General features: G+C 42.0%; 1 protein-coding gene across 2 annotated transcripts in view; it reads right to left on the bottom strand.

Annotated features, from left to right (window-relative positions):
• Positions 1 to 201: 201 nt before the first annotated feature.
• Positions 202 to 21,998, bottom strand: part of nol6 (nucleolar protein 6 (RNA-associated)) — a 136,704-nt gene continuing 114,907 nt past the window's right edge. The window contains exons 18-26 of one of the 2 annotated variants that reach the window (XM_085973890.1): positions 21,077 to 21,231; positions 19,642 to 19,805; positions 18,407 to 18,559; positions 17,380 to 17,477; positions 13,781 to 13,905; positions 12,278 to 12,367; positions 6,646 to 6,846; positions 2,458 to 2,559; positions 202 to 484 (exon numbers count right to left, since the gene is read on the bottom strand). In XM_085973890.1, the coding sequence (XP_085830016.1) occupies positions 335 to 484; positions 2,458 to 2,559; positions 6,646 to 6,846; positions 12,278 to 12,367; positions 13,781 to 13,905; positions 17,380 to 17,477; positions 18,407 to 18,559; positions 19,642 to 19,805; positions 21,077 to 21,231 (1,238 nt within the window). In that variant the 3' untranslated portion in view covers positions 202 to 334. The other variant, XM_085973893.1, reaches the window with a different exon arrangement.

The following is a 21,998-nucleotide window of genomic DNA, read 5'->3' as shown; positions in this document are numbered from 1 at the left end:
CCCGCGCATGCAAGATTCCAGCACTTCCATCGGGTCCACGCGTGAGTACTCCGTCCGTACTCACACGTTGGGACCCGAATTTCTGGGCCATTAAGTTTCTGCCAGCTTTTCTGCAGGGTATATGTGTAAATAGTCATGGTGTTGCTGAAGAACTCAACCCATCTAACACAAGAAAAAAATAATTGTTATAGTTCCAATAGATACACATATAAAAACATTTATTATTTTCAATAAAGTAAGTTATAATTACTTATTTTACTGCACTTTCATTATTTCACGATTACAGACTCAAAGAATAAGGAACTAAGCATCAATTTGGAATGGATTCATGTCCCTAGATCTTCCATTTCTCTGTCTGTGCTTCGACTGACTTCACTAAACCAGCTCCAAGAATTTCAAAGTCTTCCATTATAGCTTCCACATTGGGGATCATTTGAAGCCCATTTTCTTTTGTCACCAACATTTTTGCATTAATGTGGGAAGTCTGTAATTGACAGAATAAAGTTTTCATTTAAACAAGATTCTGCTACAAAACATTATAACTGATTTATACTAAAACATGTGGAAAATAAGCTCACATACACTAAATAGAAAGGTTTGTACAGTTATCATGCAGGAGAGGAAAGTATATTCCAAATTTTTATAAAAGCATAGCAAGACCTAGACCATAATGATTCATAAGGAGCTTAGGATAAACAACAAATTAAGCAAATATACTTATAAAAGATATAAGGATATTTAAAAAAAGGATCGGGGTTCAGACAAAAGACAATTAAGGATTGCTAAAAGAAGTATTAGAAACAAGAGAAATTGAAACATAAATCATAGAAGCCAACAAAGTTTTAACAACTATGTTAATAGTAGAAAGAAAGTCAAAGAACAGGTGGGATATATTGGGTAAAACTATTACAGATCATCAGGATATCTTTACATCAAGTTTTTACATAGGTGTGGCAAAATGGATTTTTGCCTGTGCTTAATTATTTAACTTGTATTCTGTATTTCTAGATTCAGCATGCAAGGGATTAAAAGCAGGATCACAGAGGATGCATCTCAAACAAAGATACGTCAGTTCATTTCCAGATTAAATGGCGGTGGTATACTTGATAAGTGCAAATTGATAAACTGATCACAACAGTAAGTTCCAGGTGTCAACTACCCAGATTCACTCTCAGCAAGTGGGGGGGGGGGGGCGAAATCACACTCTAAGGGATTAGGATGGCTGGGATTGGCACTCTGACGGAGGGGGCTTCTGGCAAGCAAACACGCTGTCTGGTACAAAAATCTCCAGCAGATGTGGAGAGGCATTCCAGTTAACGAAGTCATTGGGATGGGGTGCTTTTAGTTAACACGGTCAGTGGGGTGGAGTCGATAATTATCTGTTGGAGGGAAAGATAGCAAGGATATTCATTGCAGGGTGGGGTCTATAAACACGATTGGTGGGGAGGGATTACCTGACCAGTGAAGCACCAGTAAGCATACTCAGTGGGGTCCTGGCAGAAAGACTAATGTTCAACAGGGAGCAAGGATTAAGTATTACTTTGATTCATTAGGCATCCGTCTACAGATTTATAGAGGAGCATTATGTGACAGCAGCTCTAAGATTAAGGCCAAATGTAAACATCCAAAATGGCCAAAAGATTCATTCAGCATGACTGTCTGATACCCAAGGGGGATTTAAGGAGTCTCTAAGTGGGGGGGGGGGGGAAACAGACAATTTTAGTTCAGATTCTTTTACTAAGTTATATGAGGGACCGTTTTCTTCAGCTTCAGAGAAAGCATGTATGTGCTGCCAGCGTTATTCATTTTCTGAGAAACTCCCAATGTATATAACACTTAGGCTGCCATATAATGTAGCTCACAGCGCCAAATGCAAGTGAAATTACAATGGTACATTGTGACCCAGCTGCAGATTTTAAGAAATAAATCCACAGGGCAGTACGGTGGCATAGTGGTTAGCACTGTTGCCTCACAGCGCCAGGGACCCGGGTTCGAATCTGGCCTCGGGCGACTGTCTGTGTGGAGTTTGCACATTCTCCCCGTGTTTGCGTGGGTTTTCTCCGGGTGCTCCGGTTTCCTCCCACAGTCCAAAGATGTGCGGGTTAGGTTGATTGGCTACGATAAATTGACCCTTAGTGTTAGGGGGATTAAATATGTGGGGTTACGGGGGTGGGATGTGTGTTGGTGTAGGGGTTACGGGGATCAGGTGGGATATGTGTCGGTGCAGTCTCGATGGGCTGAAATGGCCTCTATCTGCACTGTGGGGTTTCTGTGATTTTCTGTGACATGGGTTCATGAGCAAAATGACCATTGGTACTGAAAGGCTCGACAGGGTTTGGGTACCATCATGTTCTGAACTAAATTTTGATAAATGTAGAATTTCAACTGCACCAATATCAATGTATTAACATACTTCAATGTAGTTCAAATATTCCCAAATTGTTTGGGAGTTCATACCTTAAAAGGTTGAGGGGTAAAAGCCTGAGGTTTCCAAAGCACAGCAATCAAAGTTCCACCATAGGTATCGCAGAAAAACAGTGCAAACTCTCCAAAAGCACTCTGAAACAGAATGAATCACTGCAATTAATCAAGAAATGTCTCTAAACAAACGTTCAAATAATCAATGTTCGGCAAGCAATGGCGCTAGATTTCAAGTCTGAACCAAGAAGAGGATTACGGGACAAACACTAGGTAAACTGTTGACATTAAAATGCTCCGAGAGCCGGACCTGTCGCACTCACACCCATCATAATGAAGTGTTTCGAGAGACTGGTCTTGGCCCACATCAAAGCCAGTGTTCCTGCCTCCCTTGACCAACACCAGTTTGCCTATCGTGCAAACAGATCAACGGAGGATGCAATCACAACTGCTCCACACTCGGCACTGAATCACCTAGATGGTAAGGAGACCTACATCAGAATGCTGTTCATAGACTACAGCTCAGCATTCAACACTATCGTCCCCAACAAGCTGGCCACCAAACTCCAAACTCTTGGTCTGAACACTTCCCTCTGCAACTGGACCCTGGACTTCCTAACAAACAGACCCCAGTCTGTCAAATTAGGTAACCACACCTCCCACCCATGACCCTGAACACGGGGGCCCCACAAGGATGTGTGCTGAGCCCCCTCCTCTACTCCCTCTTCACCCACGACTGTGTGGCTGTTAATGGTTCCAACACCATCACCAAGTTTGCGGATGACACCACGGTAGTAGGCCAGATCACCAACAACGATGAGTCAGCCTACAGGGAGGAGGTCCAGCATCTCGTGAAGTGGTGCGCCGATAACAACCTGGCCCTTAACACCAAGAAAACAAAAGAAATCATTGTGGACTTCAGGAAGTCCAAAGGCGGAAGTCACACCCCCATCCACATCAATGGGGCGGAGGTGGAAAGGGTGGACAGCTTTAAGTTCCTCGGAGTCCACATTACGGAAGACCTCTCCTGGTCCCTCAACACCTCCTCTCTGGTGAAGGCGGCCCAGCAGCGCCTATATTTCTTAAGGAGGCTGAAGGGATGTAATCTGTCACCCCTGATCCTCTCTAACTTTTACCGCTGCACTATAGAGAGCATCCTGACAAACTGTATCACAGTATGGTATGGCAGCTGTAGCTACTATGACCGGAAAGCCCTGCAGCGGGTAGTCAAAACTGCCCAACGCATTACTGGCACCCGGCTACCGACCATAGAGCACATATACCAGAAACGCTGTCTACGGAGGTCACGGTCCATCATCAAAGACCCTACCCACCCCAGCCACAGTCTGTTCGCTCTCCTACCATCTGGGAGACGCTACAGATGCATTCGCACCCGTACGACCAGATTTAGGAACAGCTTCTTTCCCAGGGCTGTCATCCTACTGAACTCCACAAATAAACTCTAAATCCTGCACATCTGCCAATGCACTTTATTATGGTCATATTTATGTTAATATACTACAAGCCAAATGTATGTTGAATGTTTAAATGTCTTAATCCAAATGTAAACTCTCGGGAGCCGCAAGCCTACATTTCGTTGTACTGCACTTGTGCACTAACAATGACAATAAAAGTTGATTTGATTTGATTTGATTTTTGACATTTTACAGCCATTTTGTGCACAAGGTTCTACAAACAGCAATGAAATTACTGACAGGTTCCTGGCCCAGATTTTGCGGTGGGTAATTACGGCAAACAAACAGTCAGCTTTTGCCATCATTACCCCTCTGAAACTGACTGCAACTTCAGGATTTAGCGCTTGCGCATATAAACGTGGAAATCCTGAAGTTGCGATCTGCCATTCAATGCTCCGACACGGGCTATGCTGTGGACCGCCCCAGTGGAAAAATTTGGCTATTCCACGCTAATATCGCTGTTAAAACACCCCATTAAATGTAAAGCTTTGTTGGAATAGGCGTAACTGGTGTCTTAACAGCGTATTGACTGCTAAACAAGCGTTCTGGCCCTGAAAAACTCATTTTTATATTTGTGGAGTGTCAAATTTCTCCATTATGATAAACATTTTTAAAAATGTTAAACTTTAAAACAATTATTTCTTTGTAATTTTCATGATATTTCAGCTGCTACCTTATCCCCAAGTGAAAGTCCCAATCTTTATTCGCTCTCTAATGTTTTTTAAAAGTCCAGATAAAAGCTGCTTTTCATTTAGTGGTTTGCTGTCTGTCAGAATTCTTCAATGTGCTTGGCTGCTCAGACAGCTTGTTGACGTCACTGCAGCTCTTCGCTGGGAATTCCCATAACTGAACGTCGAGAAAGGCAAACTTCTCGCCACAGCTTTCTTCGAAGCCAGCGGTGAGTGTCTTTGCTTCGCCGCTGACCGCAAATTACAGGCCAATGTTTGTGGCGGTAGTGATTGACACAAGTAGAATGCAAGGACTAATTAGTCCTGATTCACATTCACCTGCAATATAAAGCACGGTCTTAAGAAAAAGAAAAATTCTTCATCCATAATACAGCAACAGTGACCAAAACTGATTGGATAGCTCCCGAGTGATGAGGCTGCAAGCTATGAGCTGCATAAAGAGTAGAGCTTTTGAACATCTCACTGCCAGCATGCAAAGTATAATTAATAGCATAAAAAACCATTCGTATCAGACAGTTAAAACAAGCTCTGACAAGTTAGTATGTGTAATTTAAGTTGCTATTCCTGTAATATCCCACAGTATTCTAACTAGGGCTGTAACCAAGGTCTGAGCATTTCAGAGACTTTGCATAACAATGCTGGCCATGAAACACTGGGATTGGAGCACTGTGACTGTTTCTGCAATCAGTGCCTATTTTTTCCTGCTAGGCACTGACCTATTTGGGCATTTTAATGTAGTTCTTAAACTAGATTCTAACTGCACACTTAATTTAATTCACCCCTTTTGACAAACACAACAAACCAATACAATATACTCATCTTCACAGTAATGAGTTTCAGAAAATGAAATGGGACTGATGAGCAAGGAAGGTGAAGACCAGTAGGGCAGCAAGAATAAGAGGGGAACAGAGTGGAAGAAAGAAACCTACAGGAGGACAGAGCCAGGAAGAAAATGAGCCCGTCAATAGCAGGCACCAAAGAAGTTACTGGGCAGGCTCACTAGCAGTGGAAAACAGTGGCAGCAATGGTAGTGGAGAACCAAAAACTGCTGCTGTAACTTACACATAAGTTTCATCAGGTATAAAAGGTCATCGACCTGAAACGTTAACTGTTTCTCTCTCCACAGATACTGCCTAACTGGAGTATTTCCAGCATTTTCTGTTTTTATTTCAGATTTCCAGCATATACACATGTGGCTTAAACTGTACATTAAAAAAATAAGATTTAAAAAAAAATTCATTCATGGTATGTGGGCGTCGCTGTCAAGACCAGCATGTATTGCCCAACCCTAATTTCCCTCGAGAAGCTGGTGATGAGTCGCCTTCTTGAACCGCTGCAGTCCGTGTGGTGAAGGTACTCCCATAGTGTTGTTAGGGAGGGAGTTCCAGGATTTTGATCCAGCGACGATGAAGGAATGGCAATATACTTCCAAGTCAGGATGGTGTGTGATTGGAGGGGAATTTGGAGGTGGTGGTGTTCCCATGCACCTGCTGCCCTTGTCCTTCTAGGCGGTAGAGGTCCTGTCTTACACTAGAAGAGCCTGGGAAGGAATCTTATTGAGGTACCCAAGAGCCTTAAGGGTATCGACAAGTTGAACCTCAAGAAAATGGCCCCAAAAACAGCAGTATGGAAGAAGAGGGAAGGTGAATGGACAGATCAACTATGTTTGGAAATGGACTATCCAGGAAAGCAATCAAAGCTGGTAATATCAATAATTTTAACAGAAATTTGAAGAGAATTGAAAGTCATTTGAGGGATACTGTGCATTGTTTTTGAACTCTAGGGATGGGCAGATAAACCAAAATGGTCTTTTCCAATCCTGTGCATTATGATGTCTAATGGAGTTGAAGCATATTACTTGGTTTAGTTACAATATATTTCCTCTCCGTCATACATGCAGTAACACTAATCTCTGTTATTCTTGATCTATAGTTCCAACTTCCTATAGCCTTGCTAGTAAGACAGCAATGCACATTTCCAAAGAAAGCAGAAGGGCAACAGCCTCTACATATTATCAAAGAGGATAATTACTGGATATTGCACCATTAACACAAAGTACTCACCCGTAGTTCATGAAGGTAACACTGAACTGGGTCGTAGTCCACCACTGGCATTTTTAAAAACTTTACTGCTGCATCATTCCTTAATGTCCCTCTGCTGTATGTTATTTTCGGCCTGTCAACTGCTTCAAGATGTCTCGGAATATGCTTGGGGTTCAGGTGAATAATGACATCGTAAATGTCTAAAGGTGGCCGGAATACCAACTAACGCAGGAAAGAGAGAGAATATTGATTGAGAAACTATTACTTTTTACTAGCATGTTATTTCTATTTCTGTATACCAATAAAAATGTTTTCTAAACTGTTTGCACAGTTTTGCTTTGAAAGGTTGACACTGTCAGGCAGGAGGGTATCCAGGAATGTGTTAATATCTGTAGGCGGTCTCCACAGAGAAACATTTGAAAACCACTGGCCTATAATACAGTCAGAATATACTGCAGCACCAAACCTTTACTATTTTACAATCACCCATTCAATCATTAAAGGTCTGTAAAAACAATTGTTCTTGCTGTACTGTTAGCCGATTTCAGTTCTGGGGAACAGTAGGGGTACTACACGCAATTCACCTTCCTTGCACTAGCGGAAGGAAAATTATCCAGGCCTCCGGCTGCTGATCAATGCCTTGCTGAAAAGTGCGCTGATTTGTGGACATTTTTAGGACAGGACCAGACTCCGGATCAGATCAAATAGCCTACTGACAAGTTCCACACAAAGAATGGCCACATGAGTAAGGTACCAGAGGACACGAAGTGATCGTAGAAATAAACTTCAATGGAACAGTGTAGGAGGCCGAAGAGAGTGGGAGTGAGGAGAATTAAAATGACAGGCAACGGGAAGCTTGGGGTCACGCTTGCGGACTTAAAGTTCACTGTTCCAACGTAAGCTCGAGGAATAGCACCACATCTTTCCATTGCCACCTCCTTTTGCCTAGCACCATCATCCCTTTTGTCATTTAATCACTCCTGCCTTCCACCCTATCACAGACCTTCCCTTTTGTTCTTTCCTCCCCTCCCCCTGTACTTGCTTAAAACCTGTTACATCTCTAACTTTTTATAGTTCTGAAGAAAGGTCGTCGACTTTGTTTCTCTCGCCACAGATGTTGCCTGACCTGCTGAGTATTTCCAGCATTTTCTGTTTTTATTTCCAATTTCCAGCATCCGCAGCATTTTGCTTTTGTATTAATAATCTATCATTCTTATTACAATGTAAATAACAAATGTTTAAACTTCATCCTAAAGAGAAGCAAAGTGCACTGAATAAATATCTGTGTATCCACTTTTCTGGTGTAATGTGCAGTTATCTGGTTTAACTACAGCACTTATTCTCACTTTCAAAAGGCACTCCTGAAGGAGATCCATTGTAGTACCAACACAAAGCACCACCTTGTGGAGGGAGATTTTTTTTTTTAATTTAATTTACTTATTTATTATCTTGCCTCCTACCCTTCTCTCAAAGGCACTGTCTTGTGACTGGAGCCAGGTTCCACGGGCAATCGGTGCCCTCTGATATCTTGCACAAGTAATTGTTTTTCATGTTATGACCCTGGACAGCGAGCATCAGCAACTATTGTTCTATGGAGGGCATCAGAGCCAAGACCAATCCTAGTCTCAGTCAACAAACACAATTCTAACAGGTACAGAAATCCAGGCCTATATTCCCCTCCATAATCTGGGACGTAGAGATCAACTATAGTGCTGCTACTATTATCCTAGCTCCAATCAAGTAACTGAGCACAGCTCAGGATCATGTCTGCGACCTCCCTAGTATGAACTCAGATATACAATGGATAAACTTGCTAAACCAAATGAGAGCCTAAACTTCAGATTAAAGTTCCCACTCCACCAAGTGACCTCAGGCAAAGGGTGTTTGCCATCTTGCAGAAGAGAGAGAAACCAATGGCACTTCTACTCTTCTGCAGCTGTTCAGTCAGTTTGGAGAAATAACCTGCTCTCAAACATGTGCATGGAAGAGTGAGGAAGTGTTAAATGAGGAGAGAGCACGAGCAGAGCACCATACTGGAAGGAAATTCAGCCTCAATTAAAAAACAAATATGATTGGACATCATTGGATTAATTAAGTATACAAAGGGAGGGAATGGTTACATTTTTCTCCGTGGGCTTCTTTTTAAAAGTATAGGTTGCCTTCCAGTGAGGATATGCACCCTTGGGCTCCTAGGTGCTCACCCCCACCCCCACACTTTTCTCCAGACATTTATTTCCTTGTTCAGAGGCAAATCTTAAGTTTAGAAGTTAGCCTTAAGTTTAGGAGCCAATAATGAGAAGACAATTACCGCTTAATGCCACATTGGGAACAGTTTATTAATTCTTTTGTGGCCATTTCTTTCATGTATAAACAAGAGTGAGACTTATTTTAGTCAATAAACAAGTAATCTTTCCAGTTTAAAAAATAACTTAACAGTTCGAGCTGACAGGTAGTAATCATCAAAATATAGAAAACAGGAAGGGAAAGTTGGCACCTGCATGATTGTTGTTTGTAAAGGGTAGGTCATGCCTGACGAACCGGTTTGAATTTTTTTGAAGAGGTGACTAAAGTCGTGAACAAGGAAATGTCTATGGATGTTATTTATATGGACTTCCAGAAGGCATTTGATAAAGTCCCTCATAAGAGATTGTTAGCTAAAGTTGAAGCTCATGGAATTGAGGGCAAATTATTGACCTGGTTAGGAGATTGGCTGGGCGGCAGGAGACAGTAGGGATAATGGGTAGGTACTCAAATTGGCAGGATGTGTCTAGTGATGTCCTGCAGGGATCTGTGATGGGGCCTCAACTATTCACTGTATTTATTAATGACTTAGATGATGGGATAGAGAGCCACATATCCAAGTTTGCTAATGACACAAAGATAGGCGGCATTATAAGCAGTGTAGATGGAAGCATAAAATTACAGAGATATTGATAGATGGGCAAAACTGTGGCAAATGGAGTTCAATATAGGCAAGTGTGAGATCATCCACTTTGGACCTAAAAAGGATAGATTAGAGTACTTTCTAAATGGTGAAAAGCTAGAACCAGTGGAGGTCCAAAGAGACTTGGGGGTCCATGTACATCGATCATTAAAATGTCATGGACAGGTATAAAAAATAATTAAAAAGTCTAAAGGAATGCTGGCCTTTATATCTAGAGGACTAGAATACAATGGGGTAGAAGTTGTGCTGCAGCTATACAAAGCCCTGGTTAGACCACACCAGGAGTACAGTGAGCAGTTCTGGGCACCACACCTTAGGAAGGATATACTGGCCTTGGAGGGAGTGCAGTGCAGGTTTACCAGAATGATAACTGGATTCCAAGGGTTAATTTACAAGAAAAGATTACACAAACGAGGGCTGTATTCCCTGGAATTTAAAAGATTAAGGGGTGATTTGATCAAAGTTTTCAGGATATTAAGGGGAACAGATAGGGTAGATAGAGAGAAACTATTTCCACTGGTTGGGGATTCTAGGACTAGGGGGCAGAGTCTAAAAATTAGAGCCAAACCTTTCAGGAGTGAAAGGGTGGTAGAAGTTTGGAACTCTATTCCGCAAACAGCATGCTGGGCCAATTGTTAATTCTAAATCTGAGATTGTTAGATTTCTGTTAACTAATGGTATTAAGGGATATGGGGCAAAGGCAGGTATATGGAATTAGGTCAGAGATCAGCCATGATCTCAATGAATGGCGGAACAGGCTCGAAGAGCTAAATGGCCTACTCCAGTTCCTTTGTTGACATCGAGTGTACATTGAAACAAGAAATCTGCAGAAACTGAGGGAAAGAAGTATGCTAAATGTGATATGTCTGAGCTTGACAGCCGAGTCAAAGCAAAGACTGGCCCCACCCATACATTGATGTCCTAGGGCACTGTCAAATTCAATATGCAGACGGCAGCATGTTGCAAGGCAGCAGCACAGTAAGTGCTTCAAAAACACTCCACAAATTTTGGGTGGAGCTCCATATTTTACTAAAGGCACCTGAACTTAGAGATCTATTATGTCCTCACAACAGTCAAGTTGTTGAGAATGAATCACACTGTTTGAACTGGAGTGGCACTATAATCACATGATTTTTGACTGAGGCGAGATCGATGATGCGCTGCAGATTACAGAGGAATAGCACATCCTTTAGTTAAGTCTAGGAGAAAATGAGCTACAAAAAATGTGTTTAAATAGGTAATTTTGCTATATTTAAAAGTCAAATTACTGCAGCAGTTGGAATGCTATTGTTGCTGGCTAGGTAAGGAAGCAAGGAGAAAAACAAGGCTTCTGATTGTAAGAATATCTATATGCTTTTACATAACCTTTGTTTCTAACAAAGATAAAACCGAAATGTAGACAGAACTGGTTTAAATCGCGTTCTCGAAAAGCCTGTCTTTCCCCCTCAATGCTGCTGATAACATTAGAGAAAGATTAATTTTAGGACCAAGGACACTGTACTGTAGATAGGCACAAATAAATAAATAAGCTAGGTGTAGAAATATTAAGCTTAAAAAATTAAGATTGAAACACATAAGCTTTTAAAACATAGGCTTTATCATCACAGCAGCGGTAGTGTAAGGGCAGGAGATTGCGGCAATATACTGTAAAAAAACAACATGCTGCTCTGAGAGCATGCATCAAAGGTGGTTTATAACGAAGCGATAGCCTCCCCACACGTGAAGGGTCAGTGACTTCAGGAGAGGGGGAAAAAATCCAATTAAGAATTACAATCATCTTTGCCATTCTTTCTTGACCCCCAACCCTTGTCTATTTTTGTTTAGTTTTAGAAATATATTTGTTTTTTTTAAGGCAGAACAGTTCAAGCATGACAATACTTCAGAGCCGAACCAGCCTGTTCCAGCATATTAAGACAACCCTACTCGCACGGTCAAGGAAAGTAACGCCTCCTCCCCATTTTCCCAACAATTTCATTAGCTCTCACTGTTTAAACAAAAGACTCACGAAACCAGCAGAAATGGAAGGGGGGAAACTTAGATCATAAAATTCTTACAGTTCATTTTAAAGCCTAGAAGTTTTTTTAAAAATTAAATTAAAATTAAAATTACAAAGTCTGACATACTGAGAACCAGACATTTGAGGCAAACCTTCTGATGAGATTCCCACTAGAATTCCCAGCTACTGATCCACTTTGTGCAGTATTTTTAAGGATATGAAAGCAGGTATAGAAGTCACATTACAGTCAGCATCGCTCTGTTCCTAAAAGACAATTAATTATTTTCATGGCGCAGTGGGGAAGCTAAAACCAAAAAGGCACAAAACCTCAGAAAAACATTCAACAATTTCAGACATCAATACTGATGATGGGTCTATCCTAAAATTTAACGTGCCCTTCTCTTTCAGATGCTGACTTATCCTGCTATATATTAGCAGAATTTTCTGTATTTTTCACATTTTATAGCACTCTTCAGTTTTTCTCTCTTATTTGGCATAATTTTAGTTTCTGTGGACATAATTTTGAGAAACTACAAAGCGAGACAATGTATCCGACCTATGAAAGCAACAGGTAACATCACTATTATTGAATCTGAGGTTATTGTATGCTTTGGGTTTCAAGTAATTTAGAACATTTGTATACTGTTATTAATGTAGTTTGTAAAAGTAATATAACAGATCTACTTACTGTATATAATATTGGAAAACATTACCTTGAGATCATGGTTATCTAATGGATCCATCAGCTGTCTTTCTAGTGTTCGCAATGATTGGCTTGCAAGCTCTGTCAATCGCTGAAGAATCTGAAAAAATTAACATTAATTATCATTTTACTTTGATCAAATTCCAAAAGGACCAGAGGAGGTGCTAGGATTGGATAATGCCTCAGGCAATTCTTCATGTGTACTACAACAAAATTAGGTTTAACAAAATCAGTTGTTTGATATTTTGAAATGTTAGAGGGCTGGACTCTCAATCAAGTTTGAAACTCAACCTCACTGGATCTCATTTTCAGCAAGGTTACAAAATGGGAGTGGTGCATGTGTGTGATGCTAAACTCTTCATTTCAAGAGTGGGAACAAACTGATAGAGCAGCATTACCCCACAATGACTTCCCACCCTAATGCACATTACAAACAATTTTTTTAATTCACTCAGGGTTGGCAAGGCCAACAAGCATTTATTGCCCATCTCTAGTTGTCCTGATTGTAGTGGTTTGATACAACGGCATGGTTGCTAGACCATTTTGGAGGACAGTTCGGGGTCAACCATATTGTTGTGGTACTGGATTCACATATAGGCGAGGCCGGGTAAGGACAGCAGGTTTTCTTCCCTAAAGGACATCAGTGAGCCAGTTGGGTTTTCACATCAATCCAACAGCTTTATGGTCACTTTTACTGATCACAGCATTTTATTTCCAGATTTTTTTTAAACCAAATTCAAATTCTCCAACTGGCATGGTAGTGACAGCCACTAGGCTACCATACCCACTTGGAATCCATTCCTCAGAGTTCTGCATATTGTATTTTTCCCAAAATGTTCTTTTTAAAAAAAAATTGTTTATGGGATGTGGGCATCACTGGCAAGGCCAGCATTTATTGCCCATCCCTAGTTGCCCTTGAGAAGGTGGTGGTGAGCCACCTTCTTGAACCGCTGCAGTCCGTGTGGTGAAGGTACTCCCACAGTGCTGTTAGGGAGGGAGTTCCAGGATTTTGACCCAGCGACGATGAAGGATCGGCAATATACTTCTAAGTCAGGATGGTGTGTGACTTGGTGGTGGTGGCTCTACATGTTGTTCCACTGTATTGAAGCCTATATGATGGTTATATTTTTTCTCTCCCTGTTTTTACAATATTTTTGTTCTCTCCCCCCATATTTTCTGGACAACCTTTGTGCGGGCACCTCTCTTCCAACAAAAACAGGAAGTGCCTGCTCTCAATTCCCTGCCGTTGTGATTGCTGGGACTTGGACTACAGCAGCAGACGATGAATTGGCAACCGATTACCTTTGTTCAGCAAGTGCATGTCCTCAATTGGTTGAGATCATAAATGCACCCCATAGAGAGTTAACAACTTATGTTCTAGCACTCCACAAGAACTGCACATAAATTTAAGTTCAGCAAAAAAAAAATCCACTTACACTAATCACTAAACATCTGCATGGGTACATCTGTGTGCTTTAATGAAAGCTTAAAAAAAGTGATAAGCTTCGCTCACCGGTGCGGATGGTTGGCCTTTTGTCCATATTGAAGTCTTCCTGTCATTGGGTGTAGCAATAAACATAACTGGATGCTGGGTCCGTGCAGCAACAAAGTCATTCTTAATCTCAGCATATTCAGCATCTATAAATGAAGTAACAAAAATCATTTCAGGTGTCAAATCATACTACACAATATACTATAGACAAATCCTCCTCTCAAAGGCATGTCCAATTTGCAAATCACAGTAAAGAATGAATGACAAGTAGTTTAATTGTTAGATCATGTTCCTTGCAATTCCCTTTCTTGATCTGATTATGCAATTCTCTCAAACAGAAAATGTCTGTTTGGCCATCACCTTCCTACCTTGATCTGCTTCCATCTCATTGGAGCATAAATATTCCGTAAACAGAAGAAAGATCTACAGATTATGGAGGCTGCAATCAAAAGCTGCAGAGGGACACAGATGATGAGGGTAGGAATTTTGAGCAAGGGTCTCTAAAAAAAAAATTAAAAAAAATTAAAATGAATGATTGGGTTACAGAATGGGACTCAGTAAACTGGCCCTGGGCCATTTTCAGTTCCCTGCATCGGTTGCCCCCAAACACTTGCTGCTTCATGCCCCTCTAAAGCTTCCAATCACAGCCTGGCCAGTTGCATGATGTTGACGGAGATGGGTTTCAGACAATTCTCTCTCCTTTTCTTAGTAGCTATTAAAAGGCAATTATTAGAGAAGTTACTTAAGCTAAAAAGAGGACACAATGCCAGCACCCAACAGAAGACATCTGAGGAATTGGAGGGAAATGGAGGAAGTAGCAGCAACAGCTCTAGAAATTACATTTCATGTTCTAACTGTCCTTGGAAACAATGGCCCGAGAGGCCCACTCCCAAGTCTTGATTAGCAAGGCTGATGACTCATTGTTCTGGTCAAGATGAACTCGTTAAGTTAATCGGCTTGAAGATCAAAATGAGATCAAGAACCATTCAAACCTGGAAGGAAGCTTGAAACCCATTCTCTAAGGCCATGTGTCCATTAAAACCAGACAGCAGTCTGTGTATTGGAGGGGTATATTTAGAGAGTAGTTTGGATAGCTCTCACTCTCTCTCTCCTGCTCTCCACACAACGGAACGTCAAGAGGAGCAGCGCCTTGCTCTTCCAACCAAGACGGACTTTGACTAAGGCTGGTACTCGCATGCCGCAAGGCCGGTACGGAACCAGGTAGCCGAGACGTACGGGAGGAAGCTGCAAGCAAGATCAAAAAGGGGCAATCTAGGTGAGCATTGCCAAGCCTACACAGCCACAAGATCACTTAGCTGTGTGAGGGGGTGCCTGTATGTTCTTACCAAACCAGAGGGGGTTTAGCGTGGGAAGGGTCCTGTGATAGTTTAGTTCACGGGAGGGTGTTTTTAGGCCGTGGCAAGTCAGCACGGCAGGGGCTTGTTGGACAAGTCAGGGTTGTACTGTTATAAACTGTACTGTTGTGTTCACACCACTCGTACTGTATGCGAGTGGAGTGGTTTTTGTCAGCCTTAATAAACACTGTACGGGTGAGCCTGAAAACGCTGTCCGTGTTCAAATCTGTCCTCAGTAATCCCTATCATCCAGAACTTGTAGTAAGGGGGTTTGCGTGCTCGCTATGGGCGGGGTGAAATCACTTACAATAATTGCCGATTGCGGCAGGGGCCATGGGAAGTTGGCCACCGCAAAAACCGGTTACAATTCTTCTATTTATGAAGCCCAATATCCCATATGCTTTGCTGCCACCTTCAGGGATTTCTGCACATTAACTCCCAGGTCCCTCTGTCCCTGCACACTCTCTAAAACTGTGCCATTAAGTGTATATTGCCTCTCCCCTGTTCCTTCTGCCAAAATGCATCACCTCACACTTCTCTATTAAATTCCATCTGCTACTTGTCTGCCCATTCTGCGAGCCTTTCTATGTCCTGTTGCAGTCGATTGGATCATCACCACTGTTTGCCACACCCCCAAGTTTGGTGTCATCGGCAAATTTAGAAATTCTACTCTGTATTCCAATATCCAGGTCATTTATATACAGTATATCAAAAAAAGCAGTGGCCCCAGCACTGACCCTTGGGGAACACCACTGTCTACCATCCTCCTGTCTGAAAACAGCCATTTACCACAACTCGCTGTTGTCTGTCCTTAAGCCAATTCCTTATCCAAGCTGCCACTGACCCACCTATTCCATGAACCTCAATTTTGTTAACCAGCCTTCTATGTGGTACTTTATCAAATGCCTTCTGAGAATCCATGTAGACAACATCCATTGCATTCCCTTCATCAATCCTCTGTTACTTCATCAAAAAATTCAATTAGATTAGTCAAACATGATCTGCCTTTTACAAATCCGTGTTGGCTCTCCTTAATTAGCTTAAAGCTTTCCAAGTGCCCGTTAACTTTTTCCTTGATTATTGTTTCTAAAACTTTACCCACCACTGATGTTAAACTGACCGGCCTGTAGTTACTAGGATTGTCCTTACACCCTTCCTTGAAAAATGGTGTCACATTTGCCACTTTCCAATCCTCCGGCACCTCCCCCGCATCTAGTGAAGATTGGAAAATTATGGCAAGCCCTTCCACTATCTCCTCCCCCATTTCCCTCAGCAACCTGGGATGCAAACCATCTGGACCAGGCAACTTGTCCACTCTAAGCATACCCAGCCTTTCTAGTACATCCTGTCTATCAATTTTCACCCCTTCCATTGCCTCTACCTTTTCCACCTCTACCGATATTTTGTCAGCATCCACCTCCTTAGTAAATACTGATACAAAGTACTCATTGAGTATTCTAGCCTTGCCCTGCGCCTCGAAGCATATACAGGAAACTTTGGTTTATCCGGAGGTTGTATGTCCGGAAACCTCGATCTACCGGCAGAAATCAGGAGCCGTTTTGTTAGGTTTTTTTTCTTCTCGTGGCTTTGTTTTCAACAGTCGGGCTCTGGAAAGTCTCTCTGAAGCTGTTGCTAAGCTACAGAGACGCTTCCAAGGTACGGGCCGACTGTTTACAAGCTGTTGCTAAGCAAGTGTTTGTTGTCAGATACGGAGATGAAAACCTCCGTATGCTTCAACATTAACTTTGTATGTCCGGCAGTTTTGATAGATCGGCAACAGCTCGGTCCCGTCGGTGCCGGATATAACAAAGTTTCCTGTATCACCTTCTTTGTCTCGAATAGGCCCCACCCCAGCTCTTACTACCCGCTTACTGTTTACATGCCGGGAGAAGATTTTTGGGTTGCCTTTTATGTTAACCGCCATTCTACTCTCAAATTCTCTCTTTGCCAATCTTATTTTCATCTTCACTTCCCCTCTCAACTTATTGTATTTGGTCTGGTTCTCCCTTGAAGAATTCACCTGACATGCATCATACACCCTCTTTTTTTGTTTCATCATCTTCTCAATCTCCCTCGTCATCCAAGGAGCCCATTCTTTGGTTCCCTTACCCTTCCCTCTTGTTGGAATGTACCTAGCCTGTATTTGGAACATCTCCTCCTTAAAGATCACCCACTGTTTCATTACAGTTTTTCCTGTCAGTCTTTGGTTCCATTTTAATAACTAAAGCAGCAAAGTAATCACTCAAGGCAGCCAAATGATCTCACCTTTTATGTCGCCATTCAGATTCACGATCAGTGGGTTATTCTTCCAATCAAATGTAGATAACAAATTCAGAAAGCGAAGGAAGCCAGTTTGTGGAGAACTATTAACCAACAGAAGATACAGAAGGGAAAAACAAAAAATTGCTCAAAATTAGTTAAATGTACAAAGATGTAGTACAAAGATGCATGCGCATCTAAATGCAGAAATCCTGAAGTTGCGGTCAGTCATTCACTTCTCCGACACAGGCTGCACTGTGGATCCCCTCCCCCATAGCCGGCAATCAGTCAAACTGACGAAAATTTGCACTTTTCCACACTAATATCGCTGTTAAATACCCCATTAATTGTTAAGCCTTTTTGGAATAGGTGTAACTGGGGTTTAACAGTTAAATAACCATTCTGGCCCAGAAAATCTAATTTTTATATCCGTGGAATGTCAAGTTTCTCCATTATAATGAAAATTACAATAAAAAAAATAAAAACATTTTTTAAAGTTTGTTCATGATACTGCAGCTTCTACCTTAACCCCATGCGTATGTCGCAATCTTTATTTCGCACTCTGTAACATTTTTAAAAAGTGCAGATAATCAGTGCTTTTCATTTCCTGGTTTGCTGTCTGAGAATTCTTCAATGTGATTGGCTGCTTAGACAGCTTGATGACAGGACTGCTGCACTATGCTAGGAATCCGCTTTTCACAGCGCTACACTCAATTACACGCGAGAAACCTAAAGTTTTCGCCACAGATCGAGATCTCTCTGTGGGCAGCTTTCTTCGAGGCCAGTCGCAGCGGCGCTGACCGCAAATTACGGGCTATTATAAATTGAGGTCACGCCATGGTCAATCGGCAAAAGTGTATTTGGTGGATCAAAACACAGAAAAGGCCGTCAAACAGATACAGTCAAAAGTGCACAGACAAGTGAACTCACACAGCACTGGGTGGATTAAAAGTGGTTGCAAAGAAGTTTTAAATGATAGAAATACAATATTCCCTCTGTTATCCCCTCAAATAAAATATAAACATATTCTTACGCAAGGGGTGAATAAGGTGCAGGCTGCGTGAAGAGGTAGGCTGCAAGTAGATCGACACTCTCCTCACCAATATCATTACTGAGTAACTGAGCACTGATCCAGCGTTTAGCAAGTCGACATGTTCCACTGTATGCAGAATGCTGCTGCTGAAGCCTAGAATAGAACAGATTTAGGTCTGAATTTAAACACATGAACAGTCGAGATATTTTAACATGTGCTACCAGATAAAGCAGTCTCTCAAACCAGCATCTGTGGGAGCCCTGGCTGATTATTTTTCTTCCTCCCAAGCATGCAGGCCAGCTATAGTGCCCTTCATGTCAAATTCTGTTTGATAAGGCTCCTATGACGTGCCTTGGGATGCTTTACTATGTTAAAAGGCGCTATATAAATGCAAGCTGTTGTTGTAGTGCAACTATTTTTTTTATTCGTTCCTGGGATGTGGGCGTCGCTGGCAAGGCCAGCATTTATTGCCCATCCCTAATTGCTCGAGAAGGTGGTGGTGAGCCGCCTTTTTGAACCGCTGCAGCCCGCGTAGTGAAGGTACTCCCACAGTGCTGTTAGGGAGGGAGTTCCAGGACTTTGATCCAGCAACGATGAAGGATTGGCGATATATTTCCAACTCAGGATGGTGTGTGACTTGGAGGGGAACTTGGTGGTGATGGTGTTCCCATGCTCCTGCTGCCCTTGTCCTTCCAGGTGGTAGAGGTTGTGGGTTTGGGATCTGATGACTCAGCACAAACTGGGAATCAAACCAATGAACTTTCCTGGTTTGTACAGTTCAGTACCACACTGGGTGGTGGACGTGGCAACTAAGCCAATTCTAATTTTTTTAAAGTTTGTTTTCTTATCATTTTGATGTCAATTACCAGTGAATGAAGCAAAAAAGTATGCATAAAAGCCAAGTATATTTTTCACTATGCACAAGATTTTGTTTAAATATACATTGAGATGTTTGGGAAAATTGACTGCTTATTGTTTTCTCTGTCTTATGCCACCCCATAAGGTCCTCAGCAATGAAGCCAAGTAAGCAGCCCAGCTGTTACTGATGTAAACCTTGAAGAAAAATCCCATCAGAAAATGCCCCAAATAAAAGTGTTCTCCTGTTCAAGCGTGGCGTAAAGTGTTCTAAACTGCTTCTAAAATGTACATTAAGTTGTCTGAAATGTCAATTCATTTTGGATAAATGGATTAGGCAATGTGTCATATTTTATGTTCTTACAGGACATGCTGCTTACCCATGCAGTGTACTCGTTAGATAAGGTAGATGAAGGGTTTCCAATTCTAACTGCAAGGACTCTTCGGTGTCCCGATACTTCAGCATACCATCAGGTGTCTGGATTTCCTTCAGAATCAGAGGTTCTCTATGATATGCCACTTGAACTCGAAAAACATAACCATCCTAAGTAGAACCAGTAACAACTTTAAATAATCTGTCACGGTGAGTTATATCCATTCTTAGTTGCTCTATCAACCCTGGAAAAAAACTAATTGTGGATATTTGACATACATTATACACACTACTGAACATTTTGCCTTCATAGAATTCCCTCACTCATGAAGAAATCTGCCTTATGATGGGAGCAGAAGGGGTTACAGGAAGCAGCCACAAAATTGCATTGATACAACATTTTAATATAGAAAATACATTCCGAGGCACTTCACAGAGGACTAAAAATGGGTGTCGAGCATAAGTGGTGAAATTGGGAGAGATGACCAAAGGCATGATCAAATGCATGATCAAGTTGGCATTTAAAGGCAGGAAGAGAGCAAGCAGGACAGGGGAGTTTAGTGAGCGAGCTCAGTGAGGGAGTTCCAGAGTTTGGACTCTGGAGGAAATCAAGGGATATGGGGACCGGGCGGGAAAGTGGAGTTGAGGTGGAAGAGTAGCCATGATCTTACTGAATGGCGGAGCAGGCCCGAAGGGTCGTATGACCTACTCCTGCTCCTAGTTCTTATGTTTTAGCACAGAGCCCGGCTAGCTGATTGCACTGCCATTAATGGTGAAACAGAGGGAGAGGAGATGCAGGAGGGAGCTGTTGGGCAGACCAATAGTAACAGCATGTCATGGGGGGCTAAAGGAGAGGAACGGAGGAGCTAGACAGTGTGCTCATGAGCCTGCTTTGGGCAGCACAGAACGTTTTTCCAGGGATGAAAGGTGAGAGTACAAGGGTTTGTAAGTAGGCAAGTCAATGTGATAATAACACTGCAATTAAGTACTACCAACGTTGAGCTACTTCAAAATTAAATATTGAGGGAAGTTTTTTCATCTTTACTGTGCTCCTCAATGGAATCCTACAAGTTACCCAGCAAAACACTTGATGTATGGGGTGATTGTTGGCCAAGGATGTTGGGGATGTAGTATTCCTAAACAGTGTGCAATTAGTCTCTTCAGAAAAAGATTGCGCAATTCTCTCACCTCGCCTCCCCCCCACCCCGCCAGCACCAGCTTCTCTTAAGTATTTGCCAAGACATCAAAATACTCGTGTCCTGGAGAAACAACAGTTTAGACTTTTCACTAATAGCAGTCATCAGAAGGTAAGAATCACTCTCCCACATCCCTCCAATGTTAGCTTAAATTAACTGACAAAGAGACCCGCCCAAAATCTTAACCTTTCTCTTTCAGAGGTTGTATTTCTAAACTGGCAATGACTTTTATTCATTTTGACATACCTTATACACATCAACGTGAGTGGCTGAAGGCTGGGAAGTTAGTTGATGCTGTTGGTGCAGGAGGTCAGCCAGTCGTATGTGAAATGCCGCTTTGACACGTTGAATAGCATCTTTGTTTTGAGGCCATTTCCCACTTCCTTCCATGTGACAGATTACTAAGTGACGAAGAATATTGTATGTTACACAAAACTGAGGGACAACTCAACACTGAAGCAGCATCTGTGAGCAAATATCTTGGGGCAATTCTCATCAACACAGCATGTGAGGAGCCAAAGAGACAATTGCGCAGTGGGTCAGGTTCACACAAGACATGGGAATCCTTAAATTCTCATGGAGGTATACTGCATCACATTTAACATCTTTGAGTTATTACATAAGATTTGTGCTCATCGTAACACTTCCCAATTAGTTTGTATTGGTTGGCTAAAAAGTAAACTATTTCAAATCCAAACTAATTCGAGAACATGTTCTATAATCCCTCTATGAAAGTTTAAGCATTTTGGGATTTCTGACCATGCCTCAATGGAGTGACCTTGGTGTAATACATGTAAAACAGAATAGTGAGGTTTGGGAGATGTAGATTAGAATTCAGGCAGGGTGTCTGAACCAATGTGCTGCAGACAAAGGTTTAACACTCTGGTGGAAGTTCTCACTTATTGCTGCTGTGACAATCCTATTCCTGTGAAGTCAGCAGAGGCCATTGCCAAGTTAGGCTAGTGGGTTCTGCTCTTGGGTGTGGGTGAGGCAAAGTCAGTTTGACTGAAAGTGGTCACTGGTCAAGCTGACTGGGGAAAGAAAAAAAAGAGGCTGCAGAGCGAAGAAGCTCTACCCTGGGCTGAAGGCCAAAATGCAATTTCTTATAACCAGTGGTTGTACACAAAGTAAGATAATTCTGAAAAAGTAAATAAAACAGTCCACCAAT

Source organism: Somniosus microcephalus, chromosome 2 (assembly GCF_052327205.1).
Source record: "Somniosus microcephalus isolate GS21.2 chromosome 2, FLI_Smic_1.0, whole genome shotgun sequence".
NCBI lineage: Eukaryota > Metazoa > Chordata > Chondrichthyes > Squaliformes > Somniosidae > Somniosus > Somniosus microcephalus.
The sequence above is the reverse complement of the archived record's forward strand: the minus strand, read 5'-3'. Positions and strand labels throughout refer to the sequence as shown.